Source organism: Manihot esculenta, chromosome 8 (assembly GCF_001659605.2).
Source record: "Manihot esculenta cultivar AM560-2 chromosome 8, M.esculenta_v8, whole genome shotgun sequence".
NCBI classification, from domain to species: domain Eukaryota; kingdom Viridiplantae; phylum Streptophyta; class Magnoliopsida; order Malpighiales; family Euphorbiaceae; genus Manihot; species Manihot esculenta.
This window is the reverse complement of record NC_035168.2, coordinates 25,210,113-25,227,754: the sequence shown is the minus strand read 5'-3', so window position 1 is coordinate 25,227,754 and position 17,642 is coordinate 25,210,113. Positions and strand designations below refer to the sequence as shown.

Genomic DNA, 17,642 nt, shown 5'->3' with positions numbered 1-17,642 from the left:
ACATTTCCAACAAAAATATGAGAAATGTACATTTATTTTACTTAACCTATCGTATCAATAAATTTAAAATTATTTTAGTAAATAAAGTATTTCTTTTACTTTGCAAATAAATTTGCATTAAAATATCTATAAACAAATAAGTGGCATAAGGAACAAATCCTAAAAGAGATAACTAAGCCCATAGCGTAGACAACCATAGAGCCACACCCATAGCCCATACCTATAACAAAAAAAAAAAAAAAAAAAAAAAAAAAAAAGGAAAAAAGAAAAAAGTTGGAATGCCAAAAAACCAAATCTGTACATTATAATACTGTTTCACCGATTGAACTTCTTCCCTTCTACAAGACCGCCTTTCTCACCGACTACAGCATGCCAATCCAAAGAAATTAACATTCAACAACACAAAATTTACCCAATCAACCAGTACTACCATGATCGATGACAACCAAAATAAACAAGAAAACGAATTAATCAACCAAAAAGTCCTGAAAAACAAAATAGCAAATTAGGAAACCACCAAACAACGTCCATGCAATTTCATAAAAAATTCTAAATGATATAATACAATTATGCTAAAAAGAGTTAACTCATAGTATTTCAATCTAAGATAATTATAGAATTATAATCGATATTAAATTTTCACCAACTCTCCTGTTTCCATTATTTAGAAAACTTTTAAGAGTAAAACTCTTACTCTGCTATCAAAGAAGCACATAGATGAGAGTCACCAGGTAAACTCGACTTCTCACTCTCATCTAACCAATAACAATGAATATATTGATCTCTCTCACAATAAATCCACTTTTAATTGTTCTTATAATAAGTTTCTCCTAATAATCGAAAAAGATCAATTCGTTAAAAGAGAATCAAAACTAAACAAATGCAACAAACTCAAATCTCAACAAAATTCTTATCTTTTAAGTCCAGATTCGAGGAAAACCAAACAAAAAATGGAAAATCACAATAATCCACCTTCAAAAGATGACAGCCTCTTGCTACTCTGAAAAAAAACAAAACGACGAAATCCAGCAGAAAAATCTAGAAGTCGCCCTGCCCTTTCTCTCTCTTTTAATCCAATCCAAAATTTAAAAAATAAATATTATTACCGTGTATAGCCCATAAATTGAACTAGGATATAGTTGATTTTTATGAAAACTGCATGAAGTAGCTTTAAGAAAAAAATAAAAAATAAAAAATAAAAAAAAACGTCAGGAGCACGCTTAAGGAATGAATGACGCGCTTTCAACGTTGGTGGATTTTGTATAACCCCTTGACCACCATATTCTTGTTCACCAATCCACTCTACATCTCTCGCTTTCTTCCCCTCTTCATCTGTCTCTCAACTCTTTACAACCTGCAATTTTGAGCTTCTCTGCTTTCTTCGCGAATTTCAATTAATTCGACTACCATTTACGCGAGTTTAGGACTTCAAGACTCTGCTTCTTGTATAAATGGCTTCAATGGGATCTTCTTTTTGGTGCTACAGATGCAATCGTTTCACAATGCTTAGGATTCAGGCAATCCATGATTCGATCTTTTGCCCCGACTGCGGCGGCGGTTTCGTCGAGGATATTGGAACCCCTTCTCGTTCCCCACCCCATCTTTCGTTCCCCGCTTCTGCAATGTACCCTTCTAATTCGGATCATATTACCACCTCAAGATTAAGGCGCAGCAACCGTCGGGGTGGTGGTGATCGCTCCTCTTTCAATCCAGTCATCGTTCTCCGCGGGCCTGCATATGGTGGTGGCGCAGATGATGGAGCTTCTGGGGACTTCGAGCTATACTATGACGATGGTGTTGGGTCTGGACTACGTCCTTTACCGGCGAGCATGTCGGAGTTTTTGATGGGATCGGGATTTGACCGGCTCCTTGTTCAGTTGACTCAATTGGAAATCAACGGCATTGGTCGAGCTGAGCGTGCACCAGCTTCAAAATCGGCAATCGAGTCAATGCCTCTGATCAAGATACTCTCTAGCCACGTCTCTATGGAATCTTACTGTGCAGTTTGTAAAGAGCCATTTGAAATTCACACGGAGGCGCGCGAGATGCCATGTAAGCATATATATCATTCCGATTGCATCCTTCCGTGGTTATCTCTTCGCAATTCTTGTCCAGTTTGTCGGCATGAGCTACCGACAGATGTTCATGGAAATGGCAGTTCACCGGAATCAGGTGAGGAGGCCATGGGATTAACGATATGGAGACTGCCGGGTGGTGGTTTTGCGATAGGGAGATTCAGCGGGGGAAGGAGAGCGGAGGGAACGGAGCTTCCTGTTGTGTTTACGGAGGTGGATGGTGGGTTCAACACTGCAGGTGCACCTAGGATGATTTCATGGGCACCCAGTAGAAGGAGATCAAGAGAAAGTAGAGGGTTGGGCCGTGCTTTTCGCAATTTCTTTTCCTTTTTTGGAAGGATAGGAAGGCGTGTTAGTGACGAATCTGGTTTAAGACGAAGACATAGAACAAATTCAATGTTGGATAGGTCCTCAAGGAGAGAAAATTCACCTTGGGTTATGCAAGATAATCAATGGTGAATTGAATTGTATGTAGTTGCTTATCTAACATATTTCCAATTATTGCATTCTTCCATTCCTGTAAGAAAGGGGAATATGTGTACATTGTAAATTCAGTTTACTGTAAATTACATCAATCAAAGGAGATATGAGGGATTATCTGGTTTAGTTCTGTCAAGGAGAGAAATTTTGAATTGGTAGGAGATTGGTTTTCATTCATTAGAAGATGGAGAAAAAGAAGAACATGAAGAAGGCTATGCAGTTAGAGTGGGCTTTAGAAGTTACTGAGGTACCATTCCTTGTTTACAATTGTGCCTCTTATAATTTAAGGCCTTGTGAGTGTTTCGCAGACTGCTTTTTTTGGTCCAATGCTTAATGCACGTCAGCTTATTTATTTGTAATTCTTTTGCTGTAGAATTGCTATGTTTATATGTACTTTATGAGGGAAAAAAAACCAAGTTGTCAATCATCTGTAACATTGCTATATGTCCTACTGACATTTAGTTTCTGTTGGACATTTTCAACTGAAATGCCATCTTTCAATGCTCAATGGGTTTGATTGGCTGGGGTTATGTCCCACCAAGTTTTTTGGACCATGTGATTGGTTTGAGAATTGCAATTTTTATCCAATAATTCATATAGAACAGAAACTTATAGTTGGGAGTAGGACCATTTTTTGTTGCTTGAACATTGTGGATGTCATTTCGACAAAAGTAGGACAACGTTTTTATTGTCACGAATATTATTATTTCAATTGGTAGTTAGTGAGATGCTAAGCAATGCACTCTTTATCCTGTTTTACTCTGTAAACCACTTGGAGTCATGTTAAGCTGTAAGATTATTATAAAAAACATATGTATTTCAGGACATATTGAGTCACTTAGTTTTAGACCAATTTTCATGAAATCTTTGTCTCCACGAGAGTTCATGTTGATAGTGTGTTTTCTACTAGTTTCAATTTCCTCATCCATTTGACAGTTTGAACATGTACTTATTAAAAAATTATATGCTCTGGAAAAGCAGTTCAATATAGACTCTCCGTTAGGATTCCAAAGTATCAATCCGGTAAAATTCTTCTAGTTAAAATTAAGCAGGTGAACTTTGGCTAAAAAAGAAAAAAAGGCAGGTGAACTATCAAAGCTGAGTAGTGGGTTTAGTGGTTTCTTTTGCTGCAGGATTTTTTTCAACCTGGAAGAGAATTTGAGGTGCTAAAGAGAACATGTGTTTTTTCTGCTAAACATCTGCTGGAAAAAAGGAATAAATTGACAATTGATCTATAACTGCTGAAGCACTCAGTGTGATGAGGAGCGGACAATATGAATGGAATATTATGCCTTTTGGACTCAAAAATGCACCAAGTGAGTTCCAAAAAATAATGAACGATATATTTAATCCATATGATTTTATAATTACTTATATTGATGATGTTCTCATTTTCAGCCAAAATATAGACCAACACATAAAACATATACATATTTTTTACAAAGCAGTGAAAAGAAATGGTTTAGTTTTATCAAAACCAAAAATGAAATTATTTCAAATAAAAGTCAGATTTTTAGGTCATGAAATCTATCAAAATACCTCTGTTTAAATTCTTTCATGCGCATTTTGTGCATGTGGTTGTGTATTGTATTATCCTTCTACTGATATATTTTTGTCTTCCAAATGACTCCCTTCCTAATCCTTCTCTAGACTGTATTTGACAGTATGCTTCTGTAATTGAAACTTGCAATTGTGGATTCACATTGAAGGTTGCAAGAAAATTTGATGACTACAAGACACAAGTAGTTTATTTATGTCGTGGGATAGATATTATGCTGATAATCGTGACTTCTGTTCTTGTTTACATTATAAATATGGGAAATAAAACAAATTCCTTGAGAAGCTAATTCTCAAAATTTTATTAATTTTCAACAATAATCATAATAAACGTGTGATATTCGGTAGGCTTCCGTCCCACATTATATGAAATTTAAATTGTATATAATAGTTAACACAAAATTATTAAATAATTTAAGTTAATCATTTTGGGTAAGTGAGAAGTAGTTCAAAAATTATTTGGATCAGTTTAGGCCGAACTGTTTCAATTGATATCAGATTTATTCTAGATCAGAAAAATTGTTCAGAGATAGTGAGTCTGCGAGAAGAGGACTACCTGTATTAGACGAGATAAAGCTGCCGCCCGATTCAGTTGCGACGGAAATTGTCCAGAGATAGTAGGCCTGCGAGGAAAAGGCTACTCATATGAGACGAGATGGAGCTGCTGCCCGATTCAATTGAATCGGGCGACAGAAATTGTCCAGAGATAGTGGGCCTGCAAGGAAATGGCTACCCATATGAGACGAGATGGAGTCGCCGCCCGATTCAGTTGTGATGAGAACGTCGCAAATTTAGCTAGAGAGAGTGGAGTGTGATATTCGGCTGCTTCTGTCCCACATCGGCAGATTATAGAAAATCTAAATTGTATATAATATAGTTAGCACAAAACTACAAATTTAGCAGGAGAGAGAGCACGAAACTACAAATTCTATATAATAGTTAGCGTGAAACTATTAAATAACTGGGTTAATTATTTTGGACTAAGTGAAAAGTGGGTCCAATGGACCGGACTATTTTTATTTAGTTTATATATATTATTATTATTTACAAGTCAGTCCGTGTAATTTTAGAATTCTATTAAAAGATTTTTCACTTTTAGATATGTTAACTATATAATTTTTCCGTCCAATTTAATATCATTGTCTGTTAAAATTGATGCAAAAGACTAATTTGTCCTTTGACTAACTACTCTCTGTTATTTATTTTTTTTATCCAAACCCAAATTCTAAAAGAGAAAAAAAAAAGTGATAACGAAAAAGAACAAAAAAAAAGAGAAAAATGAAGTGATAATGCAGAAAAATACCACGATAAAGACGGTTTGCTAACAATGGGAAAAGAAGTTTATTTTCTCTAGAAATTGGTTGCAAAAATGGCATTGCAGAAAGACAACCCATTTCTTTCTCGTTATTGACAACATTTTCATCATTGTTATTACATTATATGGCCCATTTCTTTTCGCATTTCAATCTCAAAAGTAACCCAATTCAATAGTAAACTATACCAAAAATTACAAATGAAATCCCATAAAATCTGTAGATTGAACAGTGAGGAAACAGATAGAGGCAATGTATATAGGATTGGGATGAACAGTGTTGAATCTTGTTGAATCTTTCCCTTGCTTGGACAAATTGCAACATGTAATGATAATGAGAGCATTAAGTGAGGGAGAGATGATTGGTAGGACTCGGAAGAGATTAATGCAATGACAAATACTCACAGATCCTCAATTTTGGTGGTTGTATAATAGTTGGTGGAGCTTGGGGACTCGGTCGATTGAGAAGAATAAAAGGAGGAGGAGCCAAGAAGGATCATAGGGATGAAGCTCCAGTTGGGAGAAAGAAAGGAGAAAAAGAACAAGAAGGATGGTGACTTCAGTGGGAATCTATAATCTCAATTGAGGAAAGAAAGAGAAGAGGAACAAAAGGAATATATCTGGTTGGGAGCATTGTGGCTGCAAAATAAGAATGAAGGAGGTTGTATTGTCTTTATATCTCTCATTAGAGTTGGAGTTTAATTAAGAGTGAAAGAATGTAAAATTGAGATTTTAAAATATTCTCTTTGTTTTCATCTATTTTTAATGGAAAAGAGGATGGAAGAGCTGGATTGTTAACGATTTGATTATGTAAGGACATTTTAATATATTTTTCAAAATTGAGAGACTGATTTATTAATAATGGCAAAATCTAAAAATTAAATAATAAATTTCTCAAAACTATAATAAAATCCCCAAATAGCATATGTACTTATAGTAAAATAACTAATCCTATTACTAGAATTAGGAATCCCGTACAATTTAATTTTCCAAATAAAATAAAATATTAATTACTAAATATTGTAGCATTATTAAACAATATAAAATCCTAACTATAATTTGAAGAAATAGTGTTTTGTATAAGAAATGTTAGAATAGTGTTTGAGAAAATCCTAATTATAAATTGTTGGAAAAATTACTACTTAGATTTTATGGTATGTAAAACTTACTAGTTAGTTTTTTAATTTTGAAAATGCATTAAAATATCTCTAAGGTTTTTAAAAAGTCTACTACTCGGTCCCTCCTTAATTTTGTCGTTAAGTATTTTACTATTTAATTCTTATGATTTTAAAAAATTTATTAGTTGGTCTCTCAAGTTTTTAAAAAATTTATTAATTAGTCTATGTATATCAAAGACATGTTAGACTTTTTTGCAATACTTAATGGCTAGTACTAACGGTGAGACTAACCGGTAGACTTTTTCATTTTAATATATTTTTTAAAATCAAAAAATCAATTAGTGAATTTTCTATACGATAGGGACTAAGTAGTAATTTTTTCTAAGTTGTATTGCTATTTCTCAATAATTATTTATACATATGGGTGAAGGAATCCAGAAGAAAAAAAATTAAAGGAATTATGAAAATGGAAAAGAAAAGAAAATACATAACATATGCCCGCTCAAGAAACAACTATTGAACAGTTGTCGGAGAGGAAGCTTGTATCGCGTGAGTGGTCTCTTGTAACCAAGTAAAACGGTGTGCTTTGGAATTGTTTGAAACATACCATTTTACTTGGTTCTTGGAAACGTCATGCACTTTGGTTGTTTTGGGTTAGGAGTGCTTTCTTCTTGACTGTATCTTTTTCATCAGCCCCACAAGATGAGGATGACAAAGACATTGGGAGTCTCATCTTAGAGAGCAAGTGGTGGAAACTGGTGGAACCAAGAGACTTTGTAAATAGATCTGTGAGCTAATGCTTGGAAGGAAAGTGACGAGTAACAATGAAACCTCTAGTTACTTGGTCAAGAACAACATAGCAGTCGATTTCTAAGTGCTTTGTACGTTAATGAAAAACTGGGTTAGCCACAATATGTTGGATGGCCTTATTGTAACGGTAAAGGAGAATGTGAAGTGTGAGATCAACTTGAAGGGTTACTATATTATTGAGGATGTTTTCTACAGTATCAGATTTTCTGCTTTTAACCATTTTAGTTTGTAAGGGTTATGGAAAAGGGCATGGGGGAAAAGTAAAGGAAACTTATATTAATACAAGCTCAAGCCTGCTATGATACCATGAGAAAATAGTGTTTGGTAGGGAAAAAAGTCATACTGCTATTTCTCTGCACACTTATTTATACATGTGGGTGGAGTAATCCAGAAGAAAAAAATGAAAGAATTAAGAAAATAGAAAAGAAAATAAAAATATACAATAACTCAAGAAACAACTGCTAGACAACTATTGCGGTGGAAGCTTGTATCGCGTGAGTGATCTCTTGTGGTGTGCTTTGGAATTGTTTGAAACACATCGTTTTACTTAGTTCCTGAAAATGCCATGCACTTCGGTCGTTTTCGGTTAGGGGTGCCTTTCTCTTAGCCGTATCTTTTTCATAATTCTCAATGTAAAAGATCTAATTTTACAATTTCCAAATTTTAATTGAATTTAATTAAGAATTTATGTTATTTAAGAAGTTCCTTATATTTAGGATTAGTTTATTATTTTATTTGAAAAATAAAGTATCTTTGAGATTTCTAATCTTGCTATCCAAGTATTGATAAGACTAGTTGCTTTACTATAAATAGATGTATCTAGGATTTTATTAGAGCTTATTAAGATTATTATTCAAAACAACTAAAAGTTTTTGAGAATTAGGCGCTTTTTGCCAATTTAGGGCTGGACGATTTTTTTGCCAATTTAGGACTTAAGGGAAAAAAGTATTTGGGGGTTTGGGGTTAAGGTGCCAAGTGGCAATCGAAAATGGTGCTTGGCGCCTGTGAAGCAGGCGCCAAGGCTCGGTGTTGACATCTCTTTAAGGAGCGCTAGATCTCAGTCCTCAATCATGGCGCCTGTCAAGACCTAGCGCCGCTTAAAGAGGCGCCAGGCCTCAACACTAAGAGGCATCAGGTCTCACCTCAGGCCTATTAAGAGAAGGGTGCCAGGCCTCAATCCTAGCGCCTCTTTAACAGGCGTCAGGCTTTCTATTTAGACCCCCTTCTCCCACTTCTCTCCACTCTTTTTCTTTTGACCTAATACTCTTATCTCTTCTTCCTTCTCCTTAAAAAACCCAACTCAAAATTTTTTACGCTCATAGCACATATTTACGTTGTTCCAAAAATTTTAGGAAATAAGTTAGCTAAAGATAAAGTGAAGAAAATGTGAAAAGGAATATATAAATTAAGAATGGATTGTCGGAGTAATTTTTTCCAACATGTTGTATAGCTCAACTATTGTTTGCAAGAAATAATTTGTTCTGGTTATAACATGCGGGTTGATCGAAACAGTTTCGTTGTGTTATTTTAAAATTTTAGGTACTATTTGGGTAAAACTCAAAGTAGAAAATTATTCTGATTTAGTAAATTTTTATTTTCATATTTATGAAAAATTGAATTATGCACATTTGATGCACCTACAAAACAGTCTTCTCATTTCGCAAAAAGAATGTTATAAGAGAGAATAGAAGATTAAGATGTGTGTATATAGTTTAATTTAATATTGAATTGTTTATTAAATAATTTTAAGAGTATACTGACTGATATATTGATATCAGGAGGAGATCAACGTATAAATTATGAAGGGAATATATATGATTATTTGGAACAAAGAAGGGGAAGAACATTTAAATCAGTTAAACCATCAAGCGAATGGTCCAAATTTGAAAAATGTAAAAAAAGTAGTTAATTTATAATGCATGTAATTTGTTGTTATTATTTTCAATTTCTAATACCTTATTTTTTTATAAATGTGTATTATATTATGTTAAATAAAGAAATATTAATATTTTTTGAAATCTTATTAATTGAAATTGTGTTTAGTAATTATTTGTAATTTAATCAGATATTCAAAAAAAATATAAAATACAACATGTAAGTTATTTTAGTTAATAAAAAACAGGTAAAAACTAAAATATATATTTAAATTAATTATAATAAAAAAATCAAAGCATAAAAATTAAAAAATTAGATATTATAAATTTAATTTTAATTTAGATACATATATATATTAAAAAAATTATATAAATACAGAATATAAATTTAATTTTAATTTATATATATATATATATATATATATATATATATATATATATATATATATATATATATATATATTAAAATAATATAAATTAAATAAAAAAAAAATTGACCGTGACTTTAAGTTAGGCACGATAAATGGTGCCATATTCTCTTCATAGCAGAGAATCTCTGCCATGAAGACGCTGACGCCACTTAAAGTGACGCTAAACCTACCTTCTTAGCGCCACTATAAGTGAAGTCATAATGCAGGACGGGTCTTTAAGACCACGATCTGGATCTCCCTTCCCCACCCCTCCCCTCCCCTCCCCTCCCCCTCAATCTCTAGTTAGGCCCTCCCCTCCAATCTCTCAATATTTTCCAATCCATCTCTCCTCTCACTCTCTCATTCTTTCTCAAATTTCCATCTCTTTCTAAAATTTCTGTCAATCACAATTTTTTTTGAAATGTATCGATCACAAAATTATATATTCAATTTTACTATAAATCTCTATAAATTTGTGAAAATTAATTTATTTTTTAATTTCATAGCATTTTTATAATATGTAAAATGTACAAAATTATTTGAATTTAATTATTTAATATATTTTGTAATTTTTTGTAATTTTTATAATTAGTATATTGTGATTTTTTAATAAAAATCAATTCTAGTTATAACATGATTCTATTCAAAAACGTTAACATAACAATTTTTTTGGACTAATATATGTGATTTTATTTTAGATTTATTAATAAATTATTAATGAGGTTATGTCTATAGTGGTTGCTATAAATTATTTTCTATGCATAATATTTTAGGTGACTTGTTTATTTACATTAAATTTATATTTTAATTTACATTAAATCAATCAATAAAATACATTTTATGTTTTATGCTTATTTAAAATTTAATTTTATATTGCAGTTTGGCAGATATTAAGAGTTTACAAAGCTATTAGATCGTACTAATCAGGACAATAAGGTATGAGGAATTATATTGCAGTAAATAATTAGCATCAATGAAGTACTTATATTATTTTTTTATATTTGAAAATTAGACTAGATTTTACAAAAATGAGTAGTCCGACTTATGGCATTGTAAATTGGAATGGTCATATTATTAGAATCGAATTAAGTTACGAATATATTGGCGGTCAACACAATATCTTCTGCATGAAACGAAGATTGACGTATGAGGAACTTTTTTTGAAAATAGTTCGTTGTACTAACTGTCATACCATAATCAATTCATATGCAAGATTCAATATAGGAAATCAATTATTAGTGGTAATGAATATAAATTTGACCTAGTTGAGCTGTTCAATGATGACGATGTAGAGATGATGTTTGATTATGTATGTACAATAGGATCCGAAAATATTGTTTTTTATGTGGATGTCGTTAGAGATGTTAACAGAAATGAGAATGGTGATTGTGCTGGACCTTCTAATGCTGCTGATTTAGAGAATTCATACTCTCTTTTGCGTCCCAGTAATGAAGAGCAAGATGAAATTGTTGTTTGTCCCATGAATCCGTTTGGTACGGAAGACCATATCCTGAATAGTGTTGATAATATGGTTAATGAAGTTGTGGATGAAGTTCATGAATATGCTAATTCAAATAGATTATCTAATTCGGACGTTAATGAGTATGAAAGTGGTTGGATTGAGGATGATGACATATTATTGGGTGACGATAATGCAATTGTTCAGTATCCTAATCCCATTTTTCCTCTAATACATCCTCCTCCATATTCAGAAATAGATTTTGACCTAATGCGTGTTGATCCCTATGCAAGGCTACCTATTGATATTTTTTGGAATCCGAATAATGAGTTTTCTACTGGGATGGTTTTTCCGTCCAAAGATGTTGTAATGGAGGAAGCAAATGAATATCATTTGCGTAGACATCATTAGTGTTCTTCTGATGAGACAAAGAAGAAAACATATAGCATTAAATGCAAATATAAAAAACATAATTGCAAATAACATCTGCGTGCTTCGATGAAGGAGGGATCTGAGATCTAGAGAATTGTATTGTATACTGGACTGCATGCATGTTCTAACCCAACGGTTGAAAGAGAGCATCGACAATTGGATACTAAATTTATATGCCAATTTATTTTGTCGATTATAGAAGAACAACCACACATTAAAATAAAAGTTCTACAGGCAGAAGTTATAGATAAGGTTGAATATGAACCATTATATTCAAAGACATGGAAGGCAAAATAATTTGCAATTAGGAAAATTTTTGGTGGTTAGGATGAATCGTATGGAAGGCTCCATAAATACATGAATGCAGTTTGCCACTTCAATCCTAGTTCAATCTTCATAATTAAAGGTGATCCCTACTATATAAACGATCGTATCGGTCGTACTTGCTGTAATGACCCGAAAATTTGGACCGCTACCGGCGCTAGGATCCAGATCGGCTTAAGGCCGCCGGGACCCGTAGCAAGCCTGACATGTAACCTGTAAACCTGTTTAATCCCATACATGATCAACAACATGCATAAAAATTTAAAACTTTTCTTTCATTCATCCAACTCAACCTGAACATACAAGTACATAGTCCTGATCATAGTCATGATCCCTCTGTGGGATTTCATCAATGCCCCAACGAGCAATACAACATGAGATGAGTTGGCTTTCATGAACATTATAAAACATTTCTATAGATCATGTATCAAAAGGGATAACAATACTCATAGGGTCAAGCACATCTATAACCTCAATACATAACATACTGAAATCTCTTACATTACATTTATAGTACAACTGTCATGTCCACAGTCTAACTATTACATAAGATATACTTCAAAACTCTGGCTAACCTTCTGGTCTACCCTGTACCTGCACACCTGGGGTTAGGGGAGAGGGGTGAGCTACAAAGCCCAGTGAGCAGAATAGTGAAAACATATATTAAAATTTCATGCCATTATGTAATGCAACACATCACAACAAATCACATCTTGGATGGTATTGTCACCTATAGTCCTCTACATAGTCCAACTGTGCCGGGACGTAGAATGGGTACAACCGGTCTTTCCCTTACATAACATATCATACAGTCCAACTGTGCCAGGGACGTAGAATGGGTACAACCTGGACTTCCTCTTACATCGTGCCAGGGACGTAGAATGGGTACAACCTGGACTTCCATACCATATCATGCCATAACATCATCATATCATGGGAGGACTAAAGGATCATCCAATAACCAATCCACATCAACAACAATATCATAAATGCAATGCAACATATTCGTGAATACTAATGCAAACAACCTACTATAGCTCATGGCATTCATGATGCATGGGTCATGCTCAAAATTCATATTTCATTTATTTTAAAACTTAAGGTTTATTCCACTCACCTCTGGCTAGCTCTGACAAACTCTGTAGCAGCTGGCTCACTGCTGGGGTCCTCGGTTCCTCGGGTCCGAACCTACACAGGTGGACTCCAATGAGGGACCAAACATACATAAACATAACTCTAACATACTCCCCAAAAACCCCCTAAAACATCATGAAAACATCACATAAAAACATGCAAGAAATGGCTGAACAGGGCACTTTCGGCGGCAGGTTCGGCGGCCGAAAGTCCCTCCAGAGCCGAAAGTCAGACAGGTTCGGCGGCACCTTCGGCGGTCGAAACTCCCAGACAGAGACGAAAGTCTCCCTTTCGGGGGCAACTTCGGCAGCCGAAAGGCCTGCCTTCACAAGGGGGTTCGGCGGCCGAAAGTCCCTTCGGCGGCCGAACCTGAGCTTCTCCCGAATGGCATAAACTCAGCTCCCCTCAGCACATTTCGCCTCCCAAGCTCAAATCATGCATAAACTCAACCAAAACATGCATACAAGCTCCTAGGGGCCTCAAACAAACAAATACCCCAACTACAACACTTCAAACCTACTCAAACATGCCACATTGTTCAAAAATCACAAAAACCCTAACATTTGCTTAAAAAACTCATACAACCCTATACATGTCATTCTACCCCATAAAATCACTTAAAACTTACTTAAAACATGCATTGAGCTTAAGATCGGCTCTTACCTCTTGAAGATCGAGAGAGAGACGACCGAAACTTGGAGATCCAAGAAAATGAGCTCCTGAGTTCCCAAAGCTCCAAAACTTGTGTCAAAAGTTCAAAACCTTCAATGCAAGCTTAAAACTCAAGAAAAATGGTGGGGATTTGAAGGAAAAACACTAGATTTGGAAGAGGGAGGTCGGAAGCTAGCTGTGGCAGAAAATGGGAGAAAGCTCGCCCATTTCGGCTAAGTGACCCTTTTATAGGTGGCTGGCCAGGCCACGTTCGGGGGCCGAACTTGCCTCCGCATGCATGCCATGTTCGGCGGCCGAACTTGACTTTCGGCGGCCGAACCTGAACTTCCCTCACTCATGCTTTCGGGGGCCTAACGTGCCTCCAAAACGCATGCATGTTCGGCGGCCGAACCTGACTTTCGGCGGCCGAACCTGGGTTTTCCTCCAAAGACTTTTCATGCAAAAACTCATTAAATTTTCATACTTAAAACCATGAAATACCTTAAAATATTTTATGAAAACATGATTCTACCCTACTAGAGGCTTCCGACATCCGAGATTCCACCGGACGGTAGGAATTCTGATACCGGAGTCTAGCCGGGTATTACATTCTCCCCCCCTTAAGAACATTCGTCCCCGAATGTACCTCAACTAGCACACACAGCATGGCATAAAACATAACATACATACAGCACATAAACACAAAGAGATCCAACCTCAGAAAAGATAAGGGTATTGCTGGAGCATGGACTCCCGTGTCTCCCAAGTGCATTCTTCCAAGTTGTGGTGGTTCCACAGGACTTTCACCATCGGGATTTCCTTGTTTCTTAACTTTCTGATCTGGGTGTCTAGGATCCGTACTGGCTGTTCAACATAAGTGAGGTCCTCTTGGACCTCCACATCAGGCTCACTAAGAACCTTGCTCGGATCTGACACAAACTTCCTCAACATTGAAACATGGAAAACCGGATGGATTCTTTCCATTGAAGCAGGTAAATCCAGCTTGTACGACACATTCCCAATCTTTTGCAAGATTTCAAAGGGTCCGATGTATCGTGGGGCTAGTTTACCTTTCTTCCCGAAGCGAACCACTCCTTTCATTGGAGACACCTTGAGCAATACCAGATCCCCCTCCTGAAACTCTAACTGCCGTCTGCGGATGTCTGCATAACTCTTCTGTCTGCTTGCAGCAGTCTTGATCCTTTCTCTGATTATGGGTACCACCCTGCTGGTGATCTCTACTAGCTCAGGCCCTGCCAAGGCCTTTTCTCCAACTTCCTCCCAGCAAACAGGTGATCTGCACTTCTTTCCGTACAAAGCTTCATATGGAGCCATCCCGATGCTAGCATGATGGCTGTTATTGTAGGCAAACTCCACCAAAGGTAGATGCTGCCTCCAAGACCCGCCAAAGTCCAGCGCACACATTCTAAGCATATCTTCGATAGTCTGGATGGTCCTTTCTGACTGTCCATCAGTCTGGGGGTGGAAGGCAGTACTGAAATCCAACCTAGTACCCATGGCATCCTGCAGACTCCGCCAAAACCTGGAGGTGAACTGGGGCCCTCTATCTGACACTATCGAAATGGGAACCCCATGCAGCCTGACGATCTCATCCACATATACCTGCGCCAACTTGTCCACAGAGTAGCCACTCCTGACAGGAATGAAGTGAGCAGATTTGGTGAGTCTGTCCACAATCACCCATATGGAGTCCACTCTATTGGACGCCGCCGGTAACCCCACTACAAAGTCCATAGCTATATTCTCCCATTTCCATTCTGGAATAGGTAGCGGGTTAAGCATTCCAGCCGGCTTCTGATGTTCCAGCTTCACCCTCTGACACACTTCGCAGGCTGACACAAACTGTGCCACTTCTTTCTTCATGGCTGGCCACCAATAAACCTTCTTTAGATCTTGATACATCTTGGTGGCTCCGGGGTGAATGCTGTATCTTGCATTATGAGCCTCTCTAATAATGTCTCCTTTTAGCCCAATGTCATCTGGTACACATAGTCTGCTCCCATAGCGGAGGATCCCCTTACTGTCGAATCTGAACTCACTAACATTGCCTGACTGAACAGTCCTGGCAATCTTCACTAACTCCGGGTCCTCATGCTGTTTCTGAGCCACCTGCTCCAGAAACAAGGGTGCTACTCTCATCTGGGCCACCAAGGCACCTGTACCAGACAACTCCATCTGTAGACCTTCCTCAATAAGCTTGTAGAACTCCTTCACCACTGGCCTCCTCTCTGCCGATATATGGGATAGACTGCCTAGTGACTTCCGGCTTAGGGCGTCTGCCACGACATTCGCCTTACCCGGATGATACTGAATCTTGCAATCATAGTCACTCAGCAGCTCCATCCATCTTCTCTGTCTCAAGTTCAAATCTCTTTGACTCAGGATGTACTGCAGGCTCTTATGATCTGTAAAGATCTCACATTTTACCCCGTAGAGGTAGTGCCTCTGTAACAGCCCGGAAATCCGGACCGCTACCGGCGCTAGGATCCAGATCGGCGTAAGGCCGCCGGGACCCGTAGCAAGCCTGACATATATCCTGTAAACCTGTAAATCCCATACATGATCAACAAAACTCATAAACCTGTAAACATTCTCATATAACAACCAAGCTCAACCTGTACATAAACATAAACATATCATAAACCTCCACTGGAGCCCTCATCAAATGCTCCAATGGGGTAACTCATCATACATAAGCTTGGTAGAAACATAACCTCATATCTCATATCATAAAGACCATGTACATGCAAGTGGGATTAACAATCTGTATTGGTCAAGCACAACTCTATCCTCAATATTCAAATTACATAATCATAACTTAAAACTCTTTTACATTACATCATAAAACAATTGTCATGTCCACAATCTAACTATTACATAAACATAACTTCCATGCTCTGGCTAACCTCCTGATCTACCCTGTACCTGCACATCTGGGATTAGGGGAGAGGGGTGAGCTATAAAGCCCAGTGAGCAGAATAGAGAAAACATATATTAAAATATTTCATGCTTCCATGAAATGCAACACATCACAAACATATCACATAAGGATGGTATTGTCACCTATAGCCCTCAACATAGTCCAATCGTGCCAGGGGCGTAGAATGGGCCTCACTGGTCTTTCTCTCACATACATAACATAACATAACATTCCAATATGCCAGGGGCGTAGAATGGGCCTCACTGGTCTTTCTCTTAACATAGTCCAGGGGCGTAGAATGGGCCTCACTGGCAATCCATACCGTATCATCATCATATCATACCATAGGAGGACTAGAGGATCATCCAATAACCAATCCGCATCCACATCATATTATGCAATGCAACATATTCGTGAATGCTAATGCAAACAACCTAGAATATCACATGGCATATATGATGCATGAACATGCTCCAAAAAGTTATATTTCATTTATTTAAAAACTTAAGGTTCATTCCACTCACCTCTGGCTGAAGCTCTACAGACTCTGAAGCAGCTATCTCACTGCTGGGGTCCCTGATTTCTCGGGTTCGAACCTACACAGGTGGACTCAAATGAGGGACCGAACATACATAAACATGACTCTAAAATACTCCCCAAAAACCCCCTAGAACATCATGAAAACACCACATAGAAGTATGCATGAAATGGCTGAACAGGGCACTTTCGGCGGCACCTTCGGCGGCCGAAAGCCCTGGACAAATCCGAAAGTCAGGCACTTTCGGCGGCACCTTCGGCGGCCGAAAGTCCCAGACAGAGACGAAAGTCTCTTTTCGGGGGCAACTTCGGCAGCCGAATGCTGCCTCCACAAAAGAGGGTTCGGCGGCCGAAAGTCACTTCGGCGGCCGAACCTGAGCTTCTCCCGAAAGGCAGAAACTCAGCTCCTCTATGCACATTTTGCCTCCCAAGCTCAAATCATGTAGAAACTAGTTCTAAAACATGCATACCTCACATACATTACACCTAGGGGTCTCAAACTATCATATACCCCATCTACAACACTTC

The 17,642-nt window shown here is 36.9% G+C and overlaps 1 protein-coding gene across 1 annotated transcript; it reads left to right on the top strand.

The window, feature by feature from the left end:
• Positions 1-1,163: 1,163 nt before the first annotated feature.
• On the top strand, positions 1,164-2,681 carry LOC110620448 (E3 ubiquitin-protein ligase RDUF2). Its single transcript, XM_021764188.2, has one exon. The coding sequence runs from the start codon at positions 1,452-1,454 to the stop codon at positions 2,532-2,534; it is 1,083 nt and encodes a 360-aa protein (XP_021619880.1). The 5' UTR covers positions 1,164-1,451; the 3' UTR covers positions 2,535-2,681.
• Positions 2,682-17,642: the final 14,961 nt, after the last annotated feature.